Source organism: Trematomus bernacchii, unplaced genomic scaffold (genome assembly GCF_902827165.1).
Source record: "Trematomus bernacchii unplaced genomic scaffold, fTreBer1.1, whole genome shotgun sequence".
NCBI lineage: Eukaryota > Metazoa > Chordata > Actinopteri > Perciformes > Nototheniidae > Trematomus > Trematomus bernacchii.
In genome coordinates this window covers 5,811,425-5,836,781 of record NW_022987641.1, presented here as the reverse complement: position 1 = coordinate 5,836,781, position 25,357 = coordinate 5,811,425, and the positions used below count along the sequence as shown (strand labels likewise).

The 25,357-nt window shown below is 40.7% G+C and overlaps 1 protein-coding gene across 1 annotated transcript in view; it reads right to left on the bottom strand.

Annotated features, from left to right (window-relative positions):
* The window catches only part of pawr (PRKC, apoptosis, WT1, regulator), a 55,236-nt gene that overhangs the window by 17,024 nt on the left and 12,855 nt on the right, over positions 1-25,357 (bottom strand). Inside the window, exon 3 of the mRNA XM_034133422.1 lies at positions 2,219-2,347. Within this exon, the coding sequence (XP_033989313.1) occupies positions 2,219-2,347 (129 nt within the window). The remainder of the gene's footprint in view (positions 1-2,218; positions 2,348-25,357) is intronic.

Below are 25,357 nucleotides of genomic sequence, written 5' to 3'. Positions count from 1 at the left end.
GAATCCAAAACATCTGATAAACTCATTCAGATCCTTTGTGTTTCCATTATTCTGCAAACAGAGGAGTAACAGCTTGTTTGTGTTGGGAAATGTTCTGAAACTGTTAACAGCCCTACAGCTCTGAACACAAGTTGAACTGAGCTTCTAGAAAAAACTTTTTGTCCAGATATCTTGATACTAGCTAAGAGGCCTGACTGGACGCGGTATATCATATCAGGCCTGACATGGCAATCTCTGTCTCTCGTTGATAAATGGGGCCCAAGAGGAGCGGCACATTTTTGGGATGCTCCATCTTTACAGATGTCAAGCTGACAGCTCTGTAGTAAATCTGCTGACCACACTAGACCTTCTTTATTTCTCCCAGACTGCCTCTTTATGAGCACGCTGGCACCGGACCCCCAGCAGGTTATGAATGTCATATGAGTGACAGTGAGACATCTAAAGGCTAGTTTCTGCAAAACCACATCTGGTGTGCGTTAGACGTCATGTTGTGAGAATAGATTCGGCATTCATAAATGGACATGTTCAGTTTCAGATGTTGAGAATCTCTCACTATAAATACTCGGGAAGGGGAGAAGCGGCAGAAAACAGATTCCACAGAATGGCTTGTTTATTTCCTCACTAGACTACCTTATGTAAATAGTCAAATCCTCTGCTTTTTATTTTCTACATCCCAGCAGGTACTGTCACAGTCTTCCTGTTAGTGCGGTGTTTGTGTACATTTTTCATACACAAGCCCCTCGCTTCGAGTAAACAGCCTCAGATGGTTCCAGCCCAAATCAGAAATAGCCCCGCTGATGCAGAACAGCCGATCCATCTGGAACTCTGAGCAGCATCCATGAGAGCTGTCACTGTGTGGAGCAGCCATTTGATTTCTTTCATTCCTCTCGAATAGCAATTTTCATGTAAATCAGACGATGTTTTACAAAAATACAAACTCAAAGGAGGTTTCAGTCGTTCGTACACAGCTGGATGCTTTTCATTTCCTGCGTGTGCTCAAATCATTATTGGAAATCCCTCCGTGTGTTGGAAGTTGAGTGTGTTTGAAGTTGAGTTTGAAATTGCACCCAATGCACTTCTGAATATGAACTACTTTTCTCAAGGAAATAAAAAGACTCAAATTGCGAACATGTAAGTTCTGATTTGGTTTCATGTTTACTAATTGATTTACTCCTCAGACACTTCCTGGACTTATTTGTAGGAAGAGCAGACTGTCTCTGCACGAGTTGACTTTTTGATAAACAAGCACAGTATTGCTTGCCAAGATTAAAAGACTTATTTTGTAACAGTAACTGATTCACACTGCTAAGAACCAGACACCCTATGCAAAAGCACACTAACCCTGACTCACAAATAATGTTGGATTGATGTGGCTTTGGACCTTGTGAAGCTGCACAAAGAAAAACAAAGAGAGGAGTCTGAAAGACCGGATACTTGTTTCTGAATCTGTTATTTTCATTATCTATAATTCTTAATTGGTATTTTGCATAATTTATTACTAATTTGGCTTTAAAACAATTATAAAGCCCAGGGTGACTTTTTTTAAATTGTCTGTCTAACATCCCGAAAACCAAAATATATTCAGTTTACAAGGATAGAAAACAGCAGCAAATATTTCTACTGCAGAAGCTGAAGATAGTGCTCAATTAATGACTCAAACTAATAATTGATTATAAAAATGTATTGCTTGTCAGTCAGCTAATAAATTAATGGGCAATTCATCTCACTGCTCATATTGATACAATCAAAATCCATTTCTCTATAGAGTCACATTAGCTGCTTTAGACACAACTCAAGCTTATGTCACACAATGTATGTTCCAACAGCCTTAAGAATTAGACAATTACACCACCAAAAACCTAACATGGGAGTATCAGTCTCTCCTAGTAGCTTTAAGAGAATTTAAGGATATGTTTATTTAGCTTTTAACCGATTACACAATGATGATGAAATGCAGAGACACCTTAGGGTTTTGCATCACTGCAGCTTGTCACACAAACGTCTGAGCTCTGTGTGTGTCTCTCTGAGCAACAGTGCCTCTGTTTGGCATGTACAATATCTAGCTTGTGTAGAGTGTGGTGGAAAATAAGACCATGTTATGAGACCCTTCTATATTAAATCTTCACTGTATTGAGGCTGACATTTCAGCTAGATACCATTAAAGGTGAGAACATATGTGCAGCTCTGTCCTCCTACCTCCTGTCTTGTAATTCCTTACCATTAAGTGTCCGGTGGCGGGGTCAGCCGCCATGGCCTCGTTCTGGAAAGTGTTGGCCTGAACCAGCTCCTCCTCCTCCTCCTTCCTGTTCTTCTCCGCGGCGTCATCATCGTCCAGCTCATCCAGGCTCTGAGAGAAGATGATAGATGAGTTTTGATCAGCCTCTGGTGGCTCGAGTACAGTCCCAGAGAATATGTTTAACAGGCAACACAAGAAGTCCGCTTACAGGGAAAAACCAGAAGAAATCAGAGAACAAGTTTTGGCAGATTTCACTAATGCCGGCAACCCATGAATAAGCATGCGAAGCCCTTGGGCCTTGCACATTTGTCAGCAATCATTCGTGAAATGGGACACCATGATATTTACTTTGTGAAACAGGCCCAAGGTTACTATAAAAACTATGTCTAAATGCAGGTTGTCAGTTATATCATTTGTGTATTTGAAATACCGCTGTTTAATTTGAATTGCATATTTAAATAGTTATTGTTATTTTTTTCATCTGAGCTCGCTTTGTGTCTTCATTCCCATTTCCTTGCCATGCCAATTTACACTTTTTATTGAAGTGTCTGTTTCTGTTTCCGTCTCAGTTTCTTTTTTAATATTTTGCATACAAAGATGCACAGCTGTGTGTATTGAAGTTCCCATTAATCATTTCATAAATTCTGACCTAGATATTCTTTCCCACTTCTAGTTTTGTCACGCACATGGGATCTCGTAACATTGTAGGATTGTCTTCAACCTCTTTCTCTTGTTTTTTGTATTGACAAATCAAATGTATTGTTTACACTCAGCAAAGAAATCAGGTCCCTGACGACAGTTGCTTGGTCACTTCAGTACACATTGCACACTGACAGATGTGTGGTGACAGACAAGGTTATTCCCACCATCACAGCGATGTTGACCTCTGGCTCATTGCAACCAGGGTCTCCTCTTAATCCTCTTAGGACATGATCACATTCACTGCCAGGAATCCCTGAGGAGCTGCAGCTCAAACACTACATGGACTCTCTGGTCAGGCAACAGGAAATCGGCCCGTTTGCGGACCTTTCAACTCTTGGGGACAGTCAGAGGGGATTTCTGACCAGAGGAATGTCCCTTGAAAAAACAATGAAAGACATATACAAACATACACAGAGCAAACAACCTTTGGACAGACGAGTAGGGAGTTAGCTTTCATTATTCAGGCACAGATTGTGCACATTCCCTGGGAAAACGTCCAACTTTTCTTCCTGTAATCTTAGCTTTATCGTGAATTATGTGCACAGCCTCAACTTACTATTTGCATTACTTTACAGTGAACTGTGCAGCGGAGTTACCGGGTTCATGTGTCGGGAGCCCTGAAGATTCATTGTGTAAACAGAGATCAGCATTAGGATGGATGGTTGGATCGTGACGAGAGACAGATCGGAGCCAAGCTCCCAGAGGGTTGCAATGCAAACCAGTCTTTCCTGTTTCATGCTGCAGGGCGAACAAAAGGTGCCCGCTCAGAAGACCCTTTAGTGGTAAAAATAGCCTTACAAGGTTAACAAGGAATGCAGTCATTTGCAAGGCCTTTCCTGCCAAACGGTTTATCAGCTGCCCTGTGGGAAAACACCAGGCCCTTTTCTTTTGACTCAGAGTTTAGCACTCTCCTCCTAAATTCACTCACCACCTCTCTCCATCTCTAACATGCATGTGCACAGGGGTGGACACAATAAAAAGGAACCAGCACTGCATTAATGATCACCTTTTTATGTCAGATATACTATTACTTACATAATATGAGGTGTTCTTGCATTGCCACTCAGCATTTGAACTTGTACTCACAATATGTGGGTAAAAAATGGCAGCGGTTTTGGGGATTAAAAACTGAATTTAAATAGAACTTTGTCTGCGTCAACACAAAGTAAATGGCACAGTGACTAACCCCTCTGCTATGGGAAAACTTGCCTGAAACGCAGAATTGGGAATCTCAAAGTTTATGTTGGATAGACATGCAGTCTGTTTTCTAGTATTCCAAATTGCTTTGCATTTCTTCTATTCCAGAAGAAAAAAGGGAAAGGGGGATCTGAGTGTAACCATATAAGGGATGTTTTTGCCCCTGAATTCATAAGAATGGGTCTGTGGATTTTGATGGCAGATTTCTTACCATGAAGCATGAAAACAAGCAGGGAAGGTGTGGAGGGATGCTTGGACTTGAAATGTTTTAGGGATTTGTTGAGATTTAATCCAAACAAAGGGAGTTAGAACAAATTGGATAACTTTTAACATAAATAGTGTCAGAGATACAAAGCATTGTTTTTTAATGACACCGTTAGTGGTTGCAGTTTTGGCCCTTCTAACAGATCATTCTCCTAAAGCTTGTAAATGTAAGCACACTTTGTATTATCAGAACAAATAATGTTATGTAGTGTATTTTGTTTCTTTATAGCAATATTTGACAGCATGTCTTTTATGGCTTTACACTCAATATTAATTACACTTTTGTTTTGTTTGGTGCATGCTGCCCAGATTCAACTGATTACACGAGGACACGTTTTAATGCACGCCAGAACTTTCTGATTAACAATATACAAAACACTTGCTCAATAGCATGTTAATTAATCATATCATCTATGATATACTGGCCCACCAATGAACTACAATTAAGGTTGTAAATGTAAAATACAGCCTAAAGTAAATACACATAACTTGAGATACATGGGTTCTTGTTATGAAGATACATGCCAAGTCAAAGAGATTAAAAAGATGAGCGTTAGCAGCCAGCTTTCCAGAACTGTCTCTGCTTCCTGTTTACAGCAGGGCCAAGAGTCAGGAACTCACAACAGTGTTTACTTTAGTGAAACAAGTCAAACGCAGATCCTGGTCTGCACCAAACTCCAGAGCCAAGTCCGTCACTCTGCACAAGAAGAATTAAAGAAGCTACATCTGGAGCTTCACCTCTATTGGAGTGTGTGTTGTGGTTGGAAACTCACTCCTTGGGGAGGAAAATGATCAGTCATCTTTTATGATGCTCTTTTGCTGGCTGCAGATATCTGAATGCATCAGGTTCTTTGTCTGCAGAACAGCAGGCAGTGTGCTTTAACTCCCCTTCTCGGACAGTTGCCGTTTAAGTGACTGTCAAAAGGATGCTGTGGTTAATTTGAGTGAGCTGAGTACATTGTGTGGCAGTAGACCTGAAGCTATACACAATATAACAAAGGTTCAAAGTGATGGGCTGTCAAAGGCTCATGTCAACTTAATGTACACTAAGACAGGGCAGGATTGTGCCGGGACAGAGTTGCTGATTTTCTTCACGAAAAATAAGAAAGGTTAAATAGAGTACATACAGTAATATAATAGTATATAATATACTGTACATATACATGTATATATGTGTATATATATGGGATTGTGAATACCTTCTTTGCTGCTCTACACAAACACAATTGTTTCAAAATGACTTCAGATCCCCATAACACACTGCTAAGCTGCAACGACACAATAGAGAAAATTATAGCAACAGTGGCATCCATGGCAACCATTAGTGCAACTATCTGTTTACAACATCTCTGTCTTGAGTTTGTCAAAAAAAGATTAGATTAGATTTGAATATCATAAAAAAATCATTTTAAATATCGACTTAAATGTGAAACAGCAATCGGTTATTCAGAAATATTTTCTTTGCACCTTAGTCACCAATTGTTGAAATGCATGACTAAATGTCTAGGAAATGTATAATCTCTGGTAAATATTAAAAATACCATAATTTAAAAGAAATTGGGGCTTGACAATATGATCTAAATGAAAAGTATTTTTTATATTGAATTCAGGATTATTATTCATTGAAACCCAGTTAGGATCCAATGTAAACATCCCTTCTGTCTTGTCACCCTGCCAGTCCACTTAGTCCTCAGATTTATCTCCAAACAAGCAAAGGGCACCTCCACCCGAGGCCCTCCCTCATGCAGCCGGCCTAATGACTTGTGTGTATTAACCACCTGTCACTGGTCACAGCACAGTGACTTCATTAAGATGATCTATTAGAGAAGAGCAGCCTGATGTCCACCATGTTCAACCAGGACTGCGAGTCAGCGAGTCACCGGCAGAGACATCAGTATGGACAGGCTGCATCAGGTATGGCACAGATCAAAGTGCTCCCCCCCCCCTCCGAGCTGCTGCTGATTAATGTCACACTATAGACTGCCAAGGTCAGGGTCCGGGCGAGGGGGGGCCGCCAACTGATGTCTCAGGAGTGAGACATCATACGACAGCCTCAAAAAGTGTGACTGGACCGCCACTGATCTGTGGCAAAGTTATTATATTTATTTCTGAAAAGAGACATTTTCACTCCTGTTGACTTACAAACAATAAGATTTTCTTTTGTTAAAATATCATTAGGATGTTACTGGTATAGTTTGAGCAAAAGGTTTAGAAGTGAAAGGTTATTTATTCCTGGCCTTATTTGATCAAATATCTAATACAAAAATAGTTTAGAGCTGAACATTGCTACAGTGAGGCTGCACATTGTCACTTTTCTATTCAAGATTTATCATCCTGATAGTATGGTTTCACTTTTTTCTATTTCTCATGCCCTTTCATTTGATTAAGGTCCAGAATTGCAACACAGGGTCTTTTGTGAAAGGGTTGTTTGGGGACAGAGTCGAGTCAAACAGCGTACAAGCCATTCTGAAAAGAATCAAAGCTTGTGTTGGCCACACAGCCGCGGGTTGCTTTCTTTCAAATCCATGTGTTTATCAAGTGAAGGCGTAGAGTTGAACTTGAAGTCTTTTTGACCCTCATTTTCACTCCAACTGAGACTATAAAATTGTAATCAGCACTCAGCCAGACCTCAAAATGAGTTCACTTTACACGTGGGGAGCAGTTAAAAAAACGAAGCTTCTGAAAAACAAACAACAGGGGTGGAGCTGTGATTGCTGACCCTGAGATAGCTGCATCAGCATTCCTCTGGATGTGTCAGACGTGGCCGAGGCCTGAGGGCAGGACTCAGGCTCAGCAGGGCCGGGCTCCAGATCTCTGACCGTCTGAAAAAGCTTCAATACAAGTGTGGGAAACGGCCTTCCAAATACTTTAAGTTAGCAAAACATGTTCTCCGGTCTGTAACCTCCTCAGTAGGTTGGAACGATCAGCACTTTGAAGGGGCTCATAAAGAGTGGTGTCGTGCAGGGTAGAGAGGACATGCAGCTTTGAGGGGGGTTCACTCTGTATAAAGAGGACTTTACACTCCACACCGCAGACATCCACAGAAAACCACACGGCCCCCACTCAGTCCTCTGCTCAGAGACATTGGCCTTGGCAAGAAGTCTAAGACTAGAGCCGACGATAAGAAGAAAACCATATATCACTGTATTTTTGACCAAATACCTTGATACCAATATTAGAACGATATTCTAGGGTTGACCATTAGTGCTGATAAGAAGTAACATTGATTTAATGATTTAAAGGGGGTAAAGGCAAATGTGGTTGATTAAAAAAAAGTGCACCATTTGACTGTAATACAGCCTTTAAAACAAGAAAAAGACAATAATGCAATATTACAATATCCAAAATGTAAGAGGTTATCTATATATCACAATGTTGATATAATGCCAAACCCAAAGATGACCGAGACATTAGCAGGCCAATACGGGGCTGTAACAGACATATTTGGTTCAGCATATGGGAATATATGCAGAAAACAGCAGTCATAAATATTTAATTTGCAACATTTGTATGGCGATTTGACTTATATGACGATATCAGGGTTAAGGACTCCACTGTGAGTCATTGCCTTCAAAAAGCTTTCTTTAAGAGAGCTTTTCAACGTGGATTACAAACAGTGAAGTCTATAATAGTTCAGGGGAAGACCTTAAATAACCTTTGCCTGATTTACACAGGCTTATTAAAGCCCACACTGTGCCTCTGACCCTCAGCAGACCATAATAGTTTTGTGACTGTGACACCTCTGCATGTACAAACTGATCGGCTTTTATAGTAACGGTAGTTTACCAAGCTTTTAAAACACCACTGCACTGTAAAAGCTCCATAGCTGAATGTTATCCAATGAATCGGTATTGATGACAGCAGCATTTTTCCTGCCAGCCTCAGGTGCAAAACAATTATTATGAATTCAAAGCAGGATCCAGTTCTGGATGAGATCCTAAGTGCTTATTGAAGGAAGAGAAATCAAGAGGCAGGTGAAATTAAAAGTTGCACTTAAGCGTCACTTAATGAGTCTAACAGCTAAATGAAGGGTTTCATGACAGGAAGTGTAAAATTGTAAAACATAGCTAATGGAAGACATTTACTGATTATGGTTAATGCCATGAAATCATTCAGGATCATGGATAATTGTGTAATTACATGGTTAGGCCTTGAATGCCTGATAAATATTTAGCTGGTGGTTGAATTTATGCATAACAGATTGGTTTTACATAACTGCGAAGAAAATGTCAAATCTGTTTGGTTTGCAAATGACTTAAGACGCCATTTCATGCCTCTCGAGACGAAAACCATCACCTCTACATCTGCCATAATAAGGGATATTAAACAATGTTCTCTAGTGGTACAGCATGTGTATAAATCTTAGTCATGGATCCATGACACCTGAGGTAAAAACGTACAAAAGAAAGATCGAAATAAGGAAAGTGTATCAGTGTGGGAGTCAAACACGTTGCTTTCAGTTCCTTAAACCTGAAGAAAGCCTGTTTTTGTATTCTGTTTCTTCCAGGTATCAACCGTTTCACCCCAGGAAATTGAGAGCAGGCTTAGTTCTCCAGTAGCTATTTATCTTTTTCCGTATTACTCAAGCCTTACCTCAGCCATAGTGTTTTTTTATGCTGCAAAGTAGTGTATATAAATCTATGGCTGCCTGGAAAGCATTCGTACACTTGAAGTAACGAAGCCAAAACCTAAAAAGAACACCATATGAATCCTATATCAAGGGTATATTTAGGAAGAAAGTCAATAGCTTAAGAGGTTTAAATATATACAAGGGTTAGTGACTCTGAAATGCCCTTACTGAGGCTCATCCTCTTAATACTTGACAGTAAGTAATAACTGTTTTCTTCCTCAGCAGGGACAAGAGCTTTGGGCCTTTTGGAAAGATAGTTTTTACATCTGTGTGTCCCGACCACAGATCTGTAACTCAAGCCAGATAGAAAAGGGGAGGGGCATGCCGGGGGTGACTGCTGCTAGAGCGTTTATTCCGCCTACCTCTCCTGAGTCCTGCATCCCGGTAATGAATCCTGTTCCTGCAAACCAGCAGTAATAAGTGGTCGCCTGCTGTGTGCCATACGGAGGCCGCGAGGGGGAAGTGGTCCTATGTTTTGTCTAACCCCTAATCTTGTTTTCTCCCCGGCGCTGGAATGCCCACATCTTCTTCCTTCCTGTCCTTGTGTTTTGCACAAAGGAGGAAATCGCCAGTCCCAACAAGCTGCTGCACAAAATGAGGTCTTCGAAACACTTTTACTTTTCTAGCAGCATTTGTGGCAGAACAAATCACTGATTTACCCAATTTTTACTTACAGCCCATATTCCAAATATAGGTAGGATATAGGAGAAACAAGTGACATCATACAAAAAGGAGAAAGGAGGATGAAAATAAGAGGCATGATCCAACATTCTGCTGTATTTTATATCACACTTCAGCCTCTTCCCTCTTTTGCTCCTTCACAGGATTTGTATCTAAACAATATTACAACGTGGTATCTTGGTGCTCTATGTATGAAGGCACCTCTCAATCTCCTGACATCCCTTTACTGCAGGCTATCTCATAAAGTATTCATGCAATGTTCACTTACTAGCTATTTTCCCCGAGCTTTCTCAACATGTCAAGGTTAAGATCAGCATGAATATATATATTTTTAAAGTCATTTTGACAAGCATAATATGATGTTAGGATATCTTGAAAATCAAATCAAACCATGAGCCAGAGTAATGAATTGAGATCATGTATGAGCACCACCTGTAGAGCGTGTCCTCTACGGTCCGACTGTGTGCATGTTGCACTTGTTTCATAGATGGATAGGAAGGCATATTGTTCCTCAGAGTTTAATAACTGCTTATCACAGAGGCATTTTATCAGCAGACTACAATGTGAACCCTGACCTGGAGCCTCTATTTCTCCCCAAACGTCCTCCTTGGAATGTCTGGTATCTCGTCATGTGAACAGCTGATCCTTGCCCATCTCACAGCACAATGGGCTATTTTTGGTATTCCAGAACATTCTTCTACTTTACACACAAAGCCTCTTTAATGTTTTGGCTCTGGTCTACCTTGCAACCTGGCATGGACTGAGCATGTCCATTTGTCAGAGGAGAAACAAGCCGAGAGTTTGGACAGAGAAGTATTGTGAAAGCAGACCCTCCTCACGATGGACGCCTCACAAAGAGAAAGCATGTCTTTAGCCATTGTTGAGCTTTGACACTCGAGTAGCAGACATCTGTGCTGTTCTTCTGTCGATTGGGTTTATCTAATGAGAACAAGAGCTAAGTGCCAGTCAGTGCTCGCTGCCGTTTTGCCAGCCCATCGTGTGTTTTTTGGCTGCTGATGCTGGGTTTTCTTGGCCGAGGCCTCGCACTCATTCATGGCTCAAACAACTCTGGGACTATTCAGGTTTCACAGACCTATCAAAAGAACCACAGCCATGCTGGGCAGGAGTACAGCCAGGTCCACAGCATCCAGGAAGCTATGAAAGTGGCAGCAGTAACCACAGTGCAAATGGCTTTCACACATTGTCGGGTTGTTATAGAATAATACTGCCAAGCATCCTCCAAAATGTAGAAAGTTACCTTTGTTTCGATAAGCAAATAACCCACCTATCTGATACTGGGGCTCAAAGCTTGCAAGAATGCAACCCTTATCAAAAGTTTGCACAATCCCTGATCGGACAAACTGCTTTATATAAATAGATTTATCTATAAACAAGAGAATAACCTTGAAAATAAAACCAAAACAGAAGTTTGCTTTTGGGTAACATAAAAATAAGAAGAAGCACAGAACACTCAAGTGCTGTGGGGCAAAGTAGACAGAATATTTGTCTTAGATTTTAAGACAAAAAGTAGAAATGCCTTGCTGATTGGAATAATAGTGACTCTGCACAGCACAAAGACTATAACTGAGACGGCCTGCACCTGCTGAGTGAATGATTATAAAGACAGCTGTTGAGAGAACATGAAGTGGTTCGTCAGCCTCGCCCTCAGTGGTGTGTCTGTGTCTGTGCGTGCGTGCGTGCGTGTGTGTGTGTGTCTAGCTGGAGAGCAGTAGCAGCCTGAGGGCACCTGATGGCAGTGCTTAACCATCCTGTTTCCCGACCAACACCTGAACGACACACCTGGCAATAAACGGTTTGCGGTTGTGTCACATCTCCGGGCAAACTCAGATGCTGCCATTATGGAGTTTCACAGGAGAAAGATCAAAAAGCAGCGTGGAAAACACAGGTGTGGCTGAATGGGCGGTACGCATTTGCAGTCTGCTTATGTCAAAGAATGTTGTTGATGCAAAATCTGATTTTAGATTGTCTCGTTCTATATTCATGTTGTTGATTTTTCAGTCTAGTTCATTGCTCTGTTTTATAAAGTTATTGTCCCTTCAAAAATGGTTTGATTCCATTTCCTTTGTGAAGAATCATTTGTAGAGAGTCCGCTTAAATGATCATACATTACAAGCAGTTCAATATTAGATTTACAGACCTGTTTCAAATAACAAGCAGCACATAATTGAACTATTTCTATGGAGTTATTCTCCAATAAGAAGGCCTTGGGACTGTTATATCACCTGGAAATTATATTCACCTCTGCAACTTGCTCAAAGGCTTAATGTGAATCTAATGCCACTTACGGGGGCATTGCCAAACAGAATCAACCCAGTATTAACCTTTTAAACTGAACCAATTAGGCAGTTTAATGGACAATTAGATCCGCCGACCAAGGATTAGTGCCTGTGACTTTCTACTTTTGCTTTTATAAACATTGCACAAATAATTTCCCAGTTTGTTTGTGTTTTTGTTACGTCCAAGCCTGGTATCAAAGCATACTTTTAGATACAGAAAACGTCTGGCACCAATTTAAAACAAATTGCTGGTAAAAACATTCCTATGGAAGGTACATACTTGAGTCAGAAGGGAATGTTGTCTCTTTAACAACAGAGGCCAGACAAATGTAGCATTCAATCAAATAGCAATCCCAAAAGATCTGTGTTCTGCTCAAAATGCCAGAGAGATGAGGTATTTTTGTTTGCTCAGAGCCCTGATCCATTCATTTGAGAAGAATGGCTTCCTGATGATTTGCTCATGAGATTGCTGGGTCTGGCATTTTGGAGAGGAATTTCTAAGCTCAAATCCCAGCCTAATTAAGGAAACAGTATCTTGTAGAAGCAACATAAATACCTCTGGTAAGTAGCATACCCTGCCGCTTTAGAGCTGGTCACAATTCAATTATTTTAGACGTCTCGGTTGGCAAGGGCTGTTTGAGTGAAATTAAATGTAGCAATGGGATTAGGCTGCTTTATAGAAAATAAAGTGTCTTCTTTGTCTTGTGAGCAATAAGAAAATACATCTAAAATAGTTTTCCATTATAGTATACACCGTTTTATAGCTGTAAAACTTTAACAGGGGAATGCCACAAGTATACAGTAAGGTGCTGTTTGTAGACATAAAGAGACACCCTGTAAAACTAGTCTATTAATGTATCATTTCAGACTAACTGGAAACATCTGTAACACAACTGTGAGGTCCTCCTACACCACAACAACTGAATCCATCTGTTCTAGTTTGTACCCTCTGTTATTTGCTTATAGATATTTTATTGTGGAAGGAAATACACAGTTTAGCACGATCAATCCCAGGACATGACACTTCCTTGGATGAGTCGAGATAGTTGTCGCTATAATTGTACAGTACGAGTAAATACAACCAGTTCGAACTATTTAAAGTTCTGCTTCCATGTTCTCAACTTTTGTTCTAGTATATTTCAAATCCATGCTCTTTTTACTACACAGGAGAGTACAGTTGTTATGGATATGTCTTAATCTGATCAAGATAGCAATTCATTTTCTCGAGTCCTGACGAAAAGAAAAATGTTGCTACTGGCACTGATCACAAGACTTTAGTTTTTTTTTGTTGAAAAATAGCTATGTTATCAACAGAATTATGGCGGTCATTTCCAATGCATGCACTGCGTTTTTGCAGCAGTGCTAACGTTGGTCTGCATATGGCCTACGTTCAGCAGGTGTAACGGATAGGATATATGTCTATAGTATGGAATCCAAAATGTACTCAAGCCCATGCCAAACTCAAAATTTGCTAGATATTAAATCACTTAAAAGATTGATGCCACATTTTAAGTGCTTCTTAATATCAGACCTTCAGCTCCCATATGTGCCTCATATTGCATGACAACCTGCATGGCTGAACCCATATGTGGAATTCCCATTGAACCCGGTTATAGCCCGTAGGAATTGCTCTTCCAAACAAACAGCAGACTGAGTACCATCTACCTACCGCACAGCGCAGCAGGAGAGGGGCCTCTGGGACTACTGTAGCTGTGATTGACACGCCTTAGAAAGAAAAACAATGAGTGGAAAACACAGGGAATAGTTCTATTTAAAGCCAACATCTTCTGCCCGCATGCAATACCATTTCCCTTTTTCATTTCTATTCATGAAGCCTCCTGTTGAGAAAAGGGCCATTTCAGGTGCATGCAATTGAAGCTGGATGATGGATACATCAAACTTTACACTCAAAATAAAAGAAGGGAATGACAGCCTCAGAGTTCCTTTTTTTAATGATTGGTATGAATAATAAAATAAGATGTTAATGGGCTGCTTCTTTTAGTTTTACACATGTTGAGCCTGAAAGCCAGGCAATAACGTCACTTCAACAACAAACCATTTGGTACCATTTAAGACCATAAGTATGCATATCTTACCCTGTCGTCACTTTGTTAACCAAGACAATTAAAGAGAGGCCATAAGGGCTTGACTAATTTACTCTGGTTGTAAAAGTGATGTGTCAACATGAGCTAGAGGCAGGAGGCATGTGGACTTCCATCAGGAACATTTAATGATAGCTTGACTAAATTCAAAAGATGTGATGCTATAAAAAATACGTAAACTTTTTCAACAACAAAACAATATAAGCGGGATGTAAAAAGCGAAATAAATGAAAATGAAGCAGAACATGGAGGTGTATAACAGGAGCATAATCCACTTTAAAATTAAATGTTGTCCAAAGTGGCCAATTGTTTATATTTATATAAGTGCACATAGCTGTAGTCTTGCCTCTGTTTAACTCAAAATGTAGGTTTCTTCTAGCTCAACTGGGTCTATTTCTTAATAAGTTCCCTCCTTAAGTAAACCAGGCTTATGGTTTTAATAAAAAAGAAACAGATAATTTGAGTTGATCACTAAATGGAGTTTCAGAATAGAGAATAATAATGTGCAGGACATAAGCTAGATAAAGGACAAGAAAAATAAGGGCAGCAGTTTTTTGTTTTGAATTGAGCCAAAGCAGTGATGGTGCGTGCGAGTGTGAGTCTGTACTTCTGGTGGAAAGGATAATCAGTCAGCACTGAGCCGCGAGCCAGGTTCCAATATCAGAGGAATTTCAATGGACTGCTAGTTTATCCCCAGAGCTACGGCAGTGGGACGCTCATCAAGTTTCTGTGGGTTTGCTTTGGCATGTTACACCACACTCTCTCCAGAGTCTGCTCTTCTCGCCAGGAGAGATGAGTAGCAGACACTTAGGAAAATAAACCTTTTTTCCCCTCTGTACAGCTGCCGAACATGAAAATGACATCTGGTGGAACGTTAAATCTTGTGTGGCCACTGACCACTCGAGCCAAACTGGACTTTCCCATTGCAGATGTTCTAGTTAGTAGAGTGAAATATAAAGTACTTTGTCAAAGCCAAGAGAGCTACTATAGTGTTGACTTTCCACTGAAAGCAATGCATGGCGGGAGATTAATACGACAAGATAGGCTGCTGGTCCTTGAACAGAACCAGTGTTCAATAAGTGAGGAGATATTATCTAAGGCCTCACAATAAACAGACTTAGACAGCAGAGTCATTTCACTGGCAGGTACAGTCTTATCTTACTTCTGCAGACACATATCAAAACACGAGACGAGAAATGCAGCAGAGATGAGAGTGAATTATTTTTCTTGTGCACTGGTGGGCTCTCTGCATGCCATACAAACAAAGGATGTTTTGCAGAGATTGGCATTTAACCAAGTCGAGATATAAGCACAAAAGAAACATGTTCAATCATCTTCTGGGTTTTGATGCTCGTTGGTTTAGGATGATAAAAGGCAGATAAAATTGCCCTGCGGCGGCGCATATGGTGTGAACTCCATCAAAATCACAGTCTCAATTTCAATATACAGCATAACAATATATCATTTCAGACACTGATTATGCAGTTTTCAAGAATGCATTACGGCTCTCTGTGGTACAGTTATCTGATACAAATTCTTCTTTTACGTTTGCATTTTATTTAGCCAATATTGTCATTCCGTTTCTAAATACTGTTATTTCACTTTTCTATTCTGTACACTTTGTATCTTTTACAAAGAAAATTGTTGTATGTCTGTCCATCGTCCTGAGTCGTCCCCCCTTTTATCCGTTACTTTAAGTATATATTATGGTTTTGTGGAAGGAAAAATGCAAAATGTGACTGACTTCAAAAAGGTGACATTGGAAAGCTTCTGCCAATAAAACGTGAAAAGTTCTCACCATTGCCGAAACTATTGTTTGACTTTGGCATGCAGTGACGTCCTTGAGTAAATTCAAATAGTGTTGACTATACCTGCTCAGAATTCCTATGAAGTCATAAACTGGGACACGGCAAACTGTGTGCGGTGTGTGTGTACCCTATGATTATGTTATGTAATTTCCACTTGAGGTAACAATGGTCTGCCTCTTAGTGCTGCATGCCTGCGGCGCTTCTCTCCCTCTCCTCACAGATTACATCCTTCCCGGCATTAATGAGGTCAAAACGGGCCCTTATCTGTTTAGGGCAGGGGTCTGTTTTTCTCAAGCAGGCTGACTTTGCAAAAGCCCTCCTTCCTCGACCCTGAAGGGCAATAACTCGCTGAGGAAAACTTCAAGCTACCATCTGCTCTCCTCAAGGCAAACAGCCTGGTGCAATCTACACTGCATTTTCCAACCATAAAACTCAGCTAAATGGATTTCACTGTGGACAAAATCGAATGTCGACTGTAGAAACCAAAACATCTCGAGTCTTGGCTCAGGTCACCTACATATCCTAACATGCTTGGTAAGAAACACAAGGGAAGCAGCAAGTTTTGGAAAGAAACTTGCTGCAGTTACACACATTTTAAACTGGTTAAGCAAGTTCTAAAGAAAATGACGTGATCATATCTTCACATTAGGCAAAGCTCCTAAACACAGTCATCACTGACAGGACATTTCCAGTCAACTTTAGTCATTAATATTCCCTTTTGAAGGCTTCATAAAGGCTTTGTTGTCACATATCTTAACTTTAACATTGAACAAATGTAGCCAGTGATTAGTGTTTTTGTAACAGTTGTTTTGTTAGTGGGATTAACTTCAAGTCAAACACAGCAGAGATCGTTTGGATTTGGGCTAACCAATGTTTTTACTATTCTCCATCAAATGAAGTTGTCTTTGGAGCCTTCCTTGGAAACATTAGCTGGGTTATATTTGGTTTTGTTTCAGCAGTATGCTTTTATGTGTCCTGCTCTCCACACAGTTGATATGATTGTGTTCTGTATTACATAAAGATACTCTGTGGACGGCTTCATGTATTTATAGATGCTGTAAATCCCTGATGCTATCAAATTAAATGACCACAAAGCACCAATCAGCAGTAAATACAAAGTGAATCCTCAGTTACCTGACACTGTCTCAGCTGTAATCTAATACATGTTGGTACCAGTCTGTTGAGGAGGACAGGGAACTGGACCCGGTGCAGCGCCAGTGTGTGAGTTTGCTCTGACATTGTATTTCTACTTATGTTTTCTTTAATCTTCTCTTCCAGTTAACACTAATGACTCTTAAGTCTTGTCTGATAAATATGAACCATATGAGGAGCAAACCAAGAGAAAGACAAAGAAGAAGTGGTACTTTGAAGACAACAATAATTGGTTGTTTGAACATGAATCATTGAGTTGTTGGCTTGCATAAAATAGCTGTTATGGAAGCATTAATTAACTAATTATGAGTCTTGGCAAAAGAGAGTTACGGTTTACATTGTGTACATGAGCAATCCTCTCAATTTTAGTTGCAGATACTAATTTCAGGCACAGAATAAATCCACTATGTAATAAGACATCCATAACATATTCACATACATAATGCAGATATTAAAGCAGGGTTTTTAATAGTGGAGAAACTTCCTACGCTAGAGAAATGTATTACATTTTGATGCGGATTTAGGGAGGAGGCCCGACATCACACAGCTGGGGCCAGGTATTTAATGAATGAGGTCATTGTTTTAACGGTCATTAAACTACATTGATAATGAGATTAAAGGATTCAGCTCAGCAGGCAAATGATTGATCGATTCAAAGTAACTAACAAGAGCAGCACGTCACTGTCAGAATAAAAGAAACATTTCTGAGTTTTTACAAGTTGGAAAGGAAGAGACAAGCAGCCCAATCAGTCACAATCAGGTCCTGATCGGCGAGAAAATAACTCAAGTTTCCTAATCAGAAACATTGTCCAATTATCTTGTATTATCACACAATGCTGATTTTAACCAACCTTCAATAGCAGTGTAAATGTTGAATGCATCCTTGGGTTTAATTTTGCCTATTGTCAGTCACTTTACGGTCACAATGTCAATCTGGAAATGACAGAAGTATCCAAATCAACTGCCTTCAATTTTGGCAGTAGGGCAGCACTTCAGTTTGCAGACGGAAGATTAATGTAATACTGAACTTTTTCTGTGCAACAAAACTCTCAGATACTTAAACAACGTGTTGGAAAATCAAATCAAATATTATAGCATTTGTGAAGGGACTTAATATGTAAAATTAATCAGTGGATGGCTCGCTTCTTCATGAACCAAATATGCAAATCAAAACAAATACAATTAACTTACTGCAAAATAAGTCAATTTGATGTCTGTGCCTTCAGCAAAACATTCAGAAAGTTCCCAGTGCCTCAAAGCTTTGCTGTCTGTGTTTCCGCTGTCAATCATTTAATTGCAAATGGAAAAAAATCAGAAAAATACACTAGAGGGAAATAACATAAGCCTAATGAAGAATGTGCTTGGCTTGCCTTCAGGCCAAACCATCAAACCATGTGCAGTCCAAGATTTATTTTGGTAAGAATCCAACTGGTTACAACATTATATCAATTCACCGGAGCAGAAGTATAGTTATACTACAGGAAAGTAGAGCACATCATGTTCTAGGGAACAATACGACTCATGCTTCAGCTCAGAGGAAATCTCTCTGCTATGCAAAGCATGCAGCTCCTGTGCAGAAGATTTGTGCAGTTTCTAACTGTTTATTGTCTTATTAAACACTTTTAGGTATACACCAAGGACTCGCAAAACAACCAGCTTCTGTTTGCATTAGGGCTGTGCATCTTCACTGGTCTCACGATTCGATTACGATTATCCTATCAACGATTCGATTCGATATCCCGATGCATCACGATGCATAACAATGCGTTGCATCCTCAATTTTTCTATATTACTGCACATGGCTTCTTTTTCATCAATGAATGCATGCAGTAAGATAAATATGAACTCCCTTTTTATTATTTTATTAAGTAAACCAATTGTATAGGTCTAGCCTCCCTATATCTGTGTGTGAAGTTGTTCCATCCTCAAAAACAAAAAACGAATGCTTCTGCAGTCTAGCTGCAGCTTCTAGCAACGGTCTACTGTTAAAAAAAAGACACTGAATGTCCTGAATGTGGCATCACACACAAGACTTGAGTCTGAACACAGCAGACAACAGGAGTATTTACAACAGCATTATAAAAAAAAATAGTGCATGTGGGTGCACACTTACATTCTCTGTCTTACTGTTACATAAATCCCATGAATGTATGAGATTAAGTTAGCTTCATCATATCTCAATCAGTGAATAATAAAGTTTCTATCAGGTTACTATCAGCCTGTCACTCATTATTTTCAGGGGGGGGGCGGGGTTTGGAGCAGCAGAGAGGAGACGTGATCGCGGAAGCTTTTTTCCTCCTGCCTTCACAAACTTTACACAAGTATTTATCATCTGAAAATAGCAAGAGAACATTCATACTCTGCAATCCAAGACTTAATTAAATCCACCAAAAACCTGACATGACGACAACGAGTGTTTTTCAAAAACTTAAATTGATGTGTGTCTGAGCCGCAGCGACACGGACTGATTCAGAGCGGGTCCTTCGGCTGTTGGTTCTGGACTGGTGTTCTTGTGTTGGTGGATAAAGCAGACTGCTCCGTGTTTGGAGTCGCTGTGCCGCTGTCACGTCTGTTCCCTGATCTCTGCGTCACCGACCAATTTGATATTCGTGTGACAGAAAAAACAAAACAAAAAAACGTTATTGTCCAGCCGCGGCCGGAAGATCAGGAAGCAACGTTACTATGCTATAATCGATTATGTTCTGTCCCTGCATCGATGCAGAATCGTCCACGTCCGCATCACGATGCATCGTAGAAACGATTAATTTCAACACCCCTAGTTTGCATACTGCAGGAGAAACAATAGGTGCGTTCACACCGGAGTACTTTGGTGTACTTTTCCCACAATAGTTCATCAGAACTACGATATATTTGCGTTCACACCAAAAAGCCCCAGGAACTAAAGTAGCTCAACTTAGTTCTTCAGACCCGCTTTTCAGGCCCTGCTAGAGAGCAGGGACTGTCGTGGGAGAAAGTAGTTCGTACGTCTGATTGGCTGTGCGGAATGCAAACCACGCCCGTTTGACTCTGAATTTTTTTTTGGAAGCGGCCATTGTATTTGTTCGCTTCGGCAGAAGCTTCTACTGAATGCAGTTTCCGTCGCTCAGCAAAGTTAGCAGACCTGGCAAAGTCATGTCGGGACGACTACGAAGGTAAAATAAAATACATGCACTGCACTGTTTTAATCTGCACAATACTGGTCTTAGATGTACTTTTATTTGCTCAGTAGATCGAGCTAGCCATGCTAGAACTTGCTAACGTTAGGTCCAAGCTGGCTAACAACAGCCATGCCCGCTATGAACACGTTTTGACTTGTGAATAAGTGTGCAATGTTCTGTAATTTGCTTCACTAACTCATGGCACTAATCGTGTGTTTCAGGCGAGGTGTTTCTCTCAGGATTAGAAACTAGTTTTCCCCTCCGGGATAAAACGATAATATAACGTTAGCAATTAGCATGCTAGCTGGACATAATGCTACCTCTGTGGCTAATGCATAGAGGTAAACAATAGATTGTAGTTGCTATAATTTCAAGTAATTTGCAACATTCATTCTACATGTTAATGGTAAAAGCTTAAACAGTTGATTACCTGCATGCCACAAAGACTGATGTTCTAATATTTTTGCACATTGAAGTAGAAATGTAATTGAAATTCTATTTACTGCCTAAACATTGTTCCTTCTCATAGTATTATCCTAAATAGTTTGACCTTGTTTCCTCAGAAGGCTTCTCAGACTACATGGAGGATCCCTCAGAGAAACACAGTTTCCACGTTCAGTTCCCCCCCGCTGAGAGTAGGCAGCTCCACACCCTGCGCCCGGTCAGCGGACACCATCAGGACTACTATATGATCACAGAGGATCCCATCCTGACCGCTGCTGCCATACTGCAGCAAACAGGAGGGAACGGAGGTGAAAACACACTTTATACATTTAGATATGTGGAGCACAAAGAAAAGTGTTGAGTTTAACTATAAAAATATTAGGTTCAACTAACCTAATACCGTTATATGAACTTTGCTGTGTTTTCAGCGTAGCTTTGTAAAGGTAACATTTAGCAGCTAAACTGTGGATAACAAGTAAACCACATTGGTTTGTTATTCAATATGGCTGCCAAAAGCTTTTTGAATCATTACATGTCACTTGTTAGACGCTTTTATCCAAAGCTTACATACTCAATACTGTGGGCAATCCCCACAGGAGCACTTTGGGGTGAAGTGAGTCATAACTAATGCTTAATAAAGCTGATTTCTGCAGATGTCTTAGAACATTTGGGACAGGTGAGGAGTTCTAGAAACTGAGAGAGAGTAGAGCGAAGTGAATGTGAGCTTTTGTTCTCTTTGGTACAGCTCGGCCTGGATTACTGAATGTGTCACAACATTCCCATCATAGCAAGAGAAGAAGGCACGATCAGGAAGAACGGGCGATCCTTTCTTCCTGGAAGACCCAGACAAAGAACATGTCCCACTCCTGTATCCACTTTCTCCCACAACTCGCACAAAAAGAACTAGATGGTTGAAACCTTGCAAGTTTTTTTGTTGTGCTTTCCAAGTGGAGACAAAAGGCAATGTGGCTGGCAAGGGCAGGGCAGCACAGTAGCGTGATTAGTGCATTCCTGACCACTCCACCCACCCGGTGCACCAGCACACAAACAGTCAGTGGAGCAGCTCAGAGAAACAATAACAATTCCTTCACCATTCCCTTCTAGTTCTCTATAAAAGGGCTGATTCAACGCATTGCTTCATCCCCGTATTTACATACAAACAAGGGAGAAGATGGGGATATATATTATCACTGCCTGGCCTCCATCTGCGTCCATGCAGTTCTCTTTGCTTATTCGCCAGTTTTTACCTTTTTATTTTAAAATCTAAAAGCGGTGGTGATGTCAGGTTACAAAAGCCACAGAGCTATTTCTGCCTCCTTTAAACTGGATTAGGCAACACAAAGAGGATATAATGACAAATGCATGAGAACTAGCGGCATCACTGCCTTTGAACATAAAGGTGTGATGACAGTCGCAGGAGGCCAATAGTCTTTTAAATAAAGCTTTGTGCATGCCACATTGGCTGGTCTACTTCCTCCTGTGAGAAGCATATCAGGGATCATCTACACTGCCTGAGGCTAAACATCCTGCATCGTTGTTGTATTTGCTGTTCAATTGTAGCAGGTAGATTTAAAAACATGCTCATCCCGCTGCTCCCTTTTCTTAAGCCTATCCCACAGAGAGGATCACCCCAGAAATGTGCAATCAACTCTGTGGGGCTTTCAGCAGCAGCCTGAAGCTCTAAGGTGAGAAAGCAGAGAGGCAGAAAGTCAGTGTGAACCCTCTCCCCTGAGCAAAGCTCTGTTTGTGATTCATGAGACCGCTGGCTCTCCTCGTGAGACTCTGGGAGAATTATAATGGACAAATGAACTGCTTTTTCTCGGCCGCTGGACAGAAATGGCTGCCGTCAATCCACAGTCTTCCGCGACCCCGCGCCCCGCTGTGGCTTATCTTGCTCAGCAGAGTAAAGAGAAGAAGAAGAGGACAGTAGTTGGTGAGTATGTGAGAAGAGGAGGGCGATGGGGAGAAAGAGAGAAAGCAAGAGATTGAGTGGGAGAATTAGTTCAGTATTTCGATAATGGATATCTTTGGAAGAAGCCCAAACGCTCATCGGGGCATGGAGGGGGGGCATGTAGGGAGGAAAGGAAAGAGAAGACAAAGCGTACAAAGCAGAAGAATGTGCATTCAGGCATTTCCTCAGTCCAAACTCAAGCCCATTGAGCCCAATCCTTGTTATGCAAAAACAATTTTGAGAGAAACATATTCCCCTTTATCTCTACTGAACGCCTAGTTATGAGTTATGAGTTACTGCCATGCTAACCTGCAAAGAACTTTCTCAAGTTTGAAATTGAAAAGCAATGCCTCCTGAGAGACAATATTCAGTTACAACACCTGCAACACCTGCAACATAAATTATAAGTACAGGCAGCTGATAACACCCTATTAATTATTCAGGAATAAAGCTCTTTATCTGGTCTTTGAAGAGTCACAAGTGCAGTTTTAAGCTTCAAGTGAGAGAGACAGAGTGAGAGACGCAGAGCTTTGCATGCAAATGAGGAAGTTGGCTGGAAAATACAGCCAGATTAATTGAAAGCACCTCGCTCACACACAGCTCTCAGCAGGTCTTTAACAGACACTTGTCAAGACAAGTCACACAACATGCCTGATTCCTGCTGAAAATAATAATCCAGACTTTAAATCCCACAGCATGTGACTTCCAAATTTGTCTTGTCTAAGAAATCCAAAATGATCCAACTGATTAAAAATTGGCAGAGGTATGTCATTGCGGCTCATGTGAAAAGATTCAGTTGCATGACAGCTCATGCATAAATGTAACATTATGGAAGTGATCCCGGGGGCAAATCGATTTCCCACCATGTGTAATCGTGATTTGTATGGCAGGTGTTCAGATGATGCACAATAAGCATGCCTCTTGCTGCATAACCTCCCTCTTTGCTACATCCTCCTCTCCACCGCGCAGAAAGACAACCTGAATACTCCCCTTAAAGAACTCCTATGGAGGGAGGAGAAACTTCAAAGTGGAGGGTGGACACTTTCCCACCAACGACAGGCCTCCCATTAACTCTGAGTGAGTGGGAGGAGGGTGGAGTAGCGATAAAGATGGCTGAGGAGCTGAGTGATGTGACAACGCAAAGGCGAGTCATTACCTCTCCTGGTGTTTCAGAGTCAACAGCCACTGAAATACCCAGAAGTATTCTCTTTTCTCCCGGAGAAATGGTAAGTATAGGAAGTCCTGAGCACATGAGGATAAGCCTGACAGGTGGCATGTGATTGGCTGCTTCTTCAGGCTGTACCACCATAATAATCACACTAATGTTCCACAGGTCCCTGAGGAGCCGCACCTCCAGGCACCGACACCTGCCTAATGTTTAGGCTTCCTGTTTAAACAATGATCCTTTTCAACTTCAAAAGCAATACAACTGATATAATAAAACATGAGAAAATCTAGGTATTTGTTTCATTCATTATTTGGACTGTTATTCTCTCCAGTGTATTCTCTTTTGATCAATGACAGTCTTTTCTTTGCTGTCTTCAGATATGAGCCTTAACTGCTCTTACTTTAGCAAGGTTCATTTAATGACATGTATTTCAAACTTACACTAAAAGCCAAATAAATCGGTGAATCAATCGGTGTGTACTGATGAAGGTCTATTTTGATACTTACTGTACGTACTGGCCTTTTTAATGATTTGTATATCATGCCATATTGAGCAGTTTAAAAGGATGCATTCTGTTAGCGTCTTTAGAATGTGGAATGCACCTTGCTTGCCTGCCGAGTAACACAATCCTCCAATAAACAGTATCGGAAACCGTTGAAGCATGTTTTGCATTCCAGCAGGAGAGAGGCTGGACTATTGTGTACAGAAGCCATTGTGTTGCCGGCAGACACCGAACCAGACCGTGAGTCATGCTAAGCACAGTCTGAACTCGCCCACCAGCAACAAACAGCATGGGCTGGGAAAGGTTACAGCCTGTTTGAATCATCTCTAAATCATGAGTATGCTCGTACAGTTCCATTTGACAGCAGACAAGCATGAGATATGACACAAGTACATGAGCTAGGAAATGAAAAACCGGTTACCAGCAGAGAAGCATGCAGTATGTACATAGTGTTCCAAGTACCTTGCTACTGTGAGAAAACAAGCGCTGCAAATAAGGAAATTCAATTTCACTTGTCACTGCGGGTACATCACATGGCTGCTCTCCTGTAAGCTGCAGAAATTGATTCCTCAGATTTTGAGGTTGGATATATTTTTATAGTGCGACTACACTCTCTCCTGGTGGAGGCACAAGACAGGATTGAGAAAGTTATCTACATAAAAGTGACAATCTACTTCCACAATGGATAATCAAACATAAAAGTAACAGGCAACTGAAAATGTTGACGTTCAATAGCTAAAAATGACACAGCATTCTCATGATTAATCATAATGTGATATGAGCACATTTGTTATTTAGGGCTCAATTTAATGTATAAAACAGTCAACTGGAAGAATGCAGTTTTCCATATGAAAATAATTTGATACAGAAATACTTTCCGGAGGTTAAAAATCAAGACTCAATTCCAACAAACAATTTATTTTGTATCTTTAGAGGCCAAAGCTTTCCTTAGAATCTTACTTCTCATGCAGCCCTTGCTGCCAGGCACTACCATGACGATCAAACCAAATTATTTTTGGTTACTGAAAGGGAACCATATCCAAGTTAATACCTCAAACTAACCAT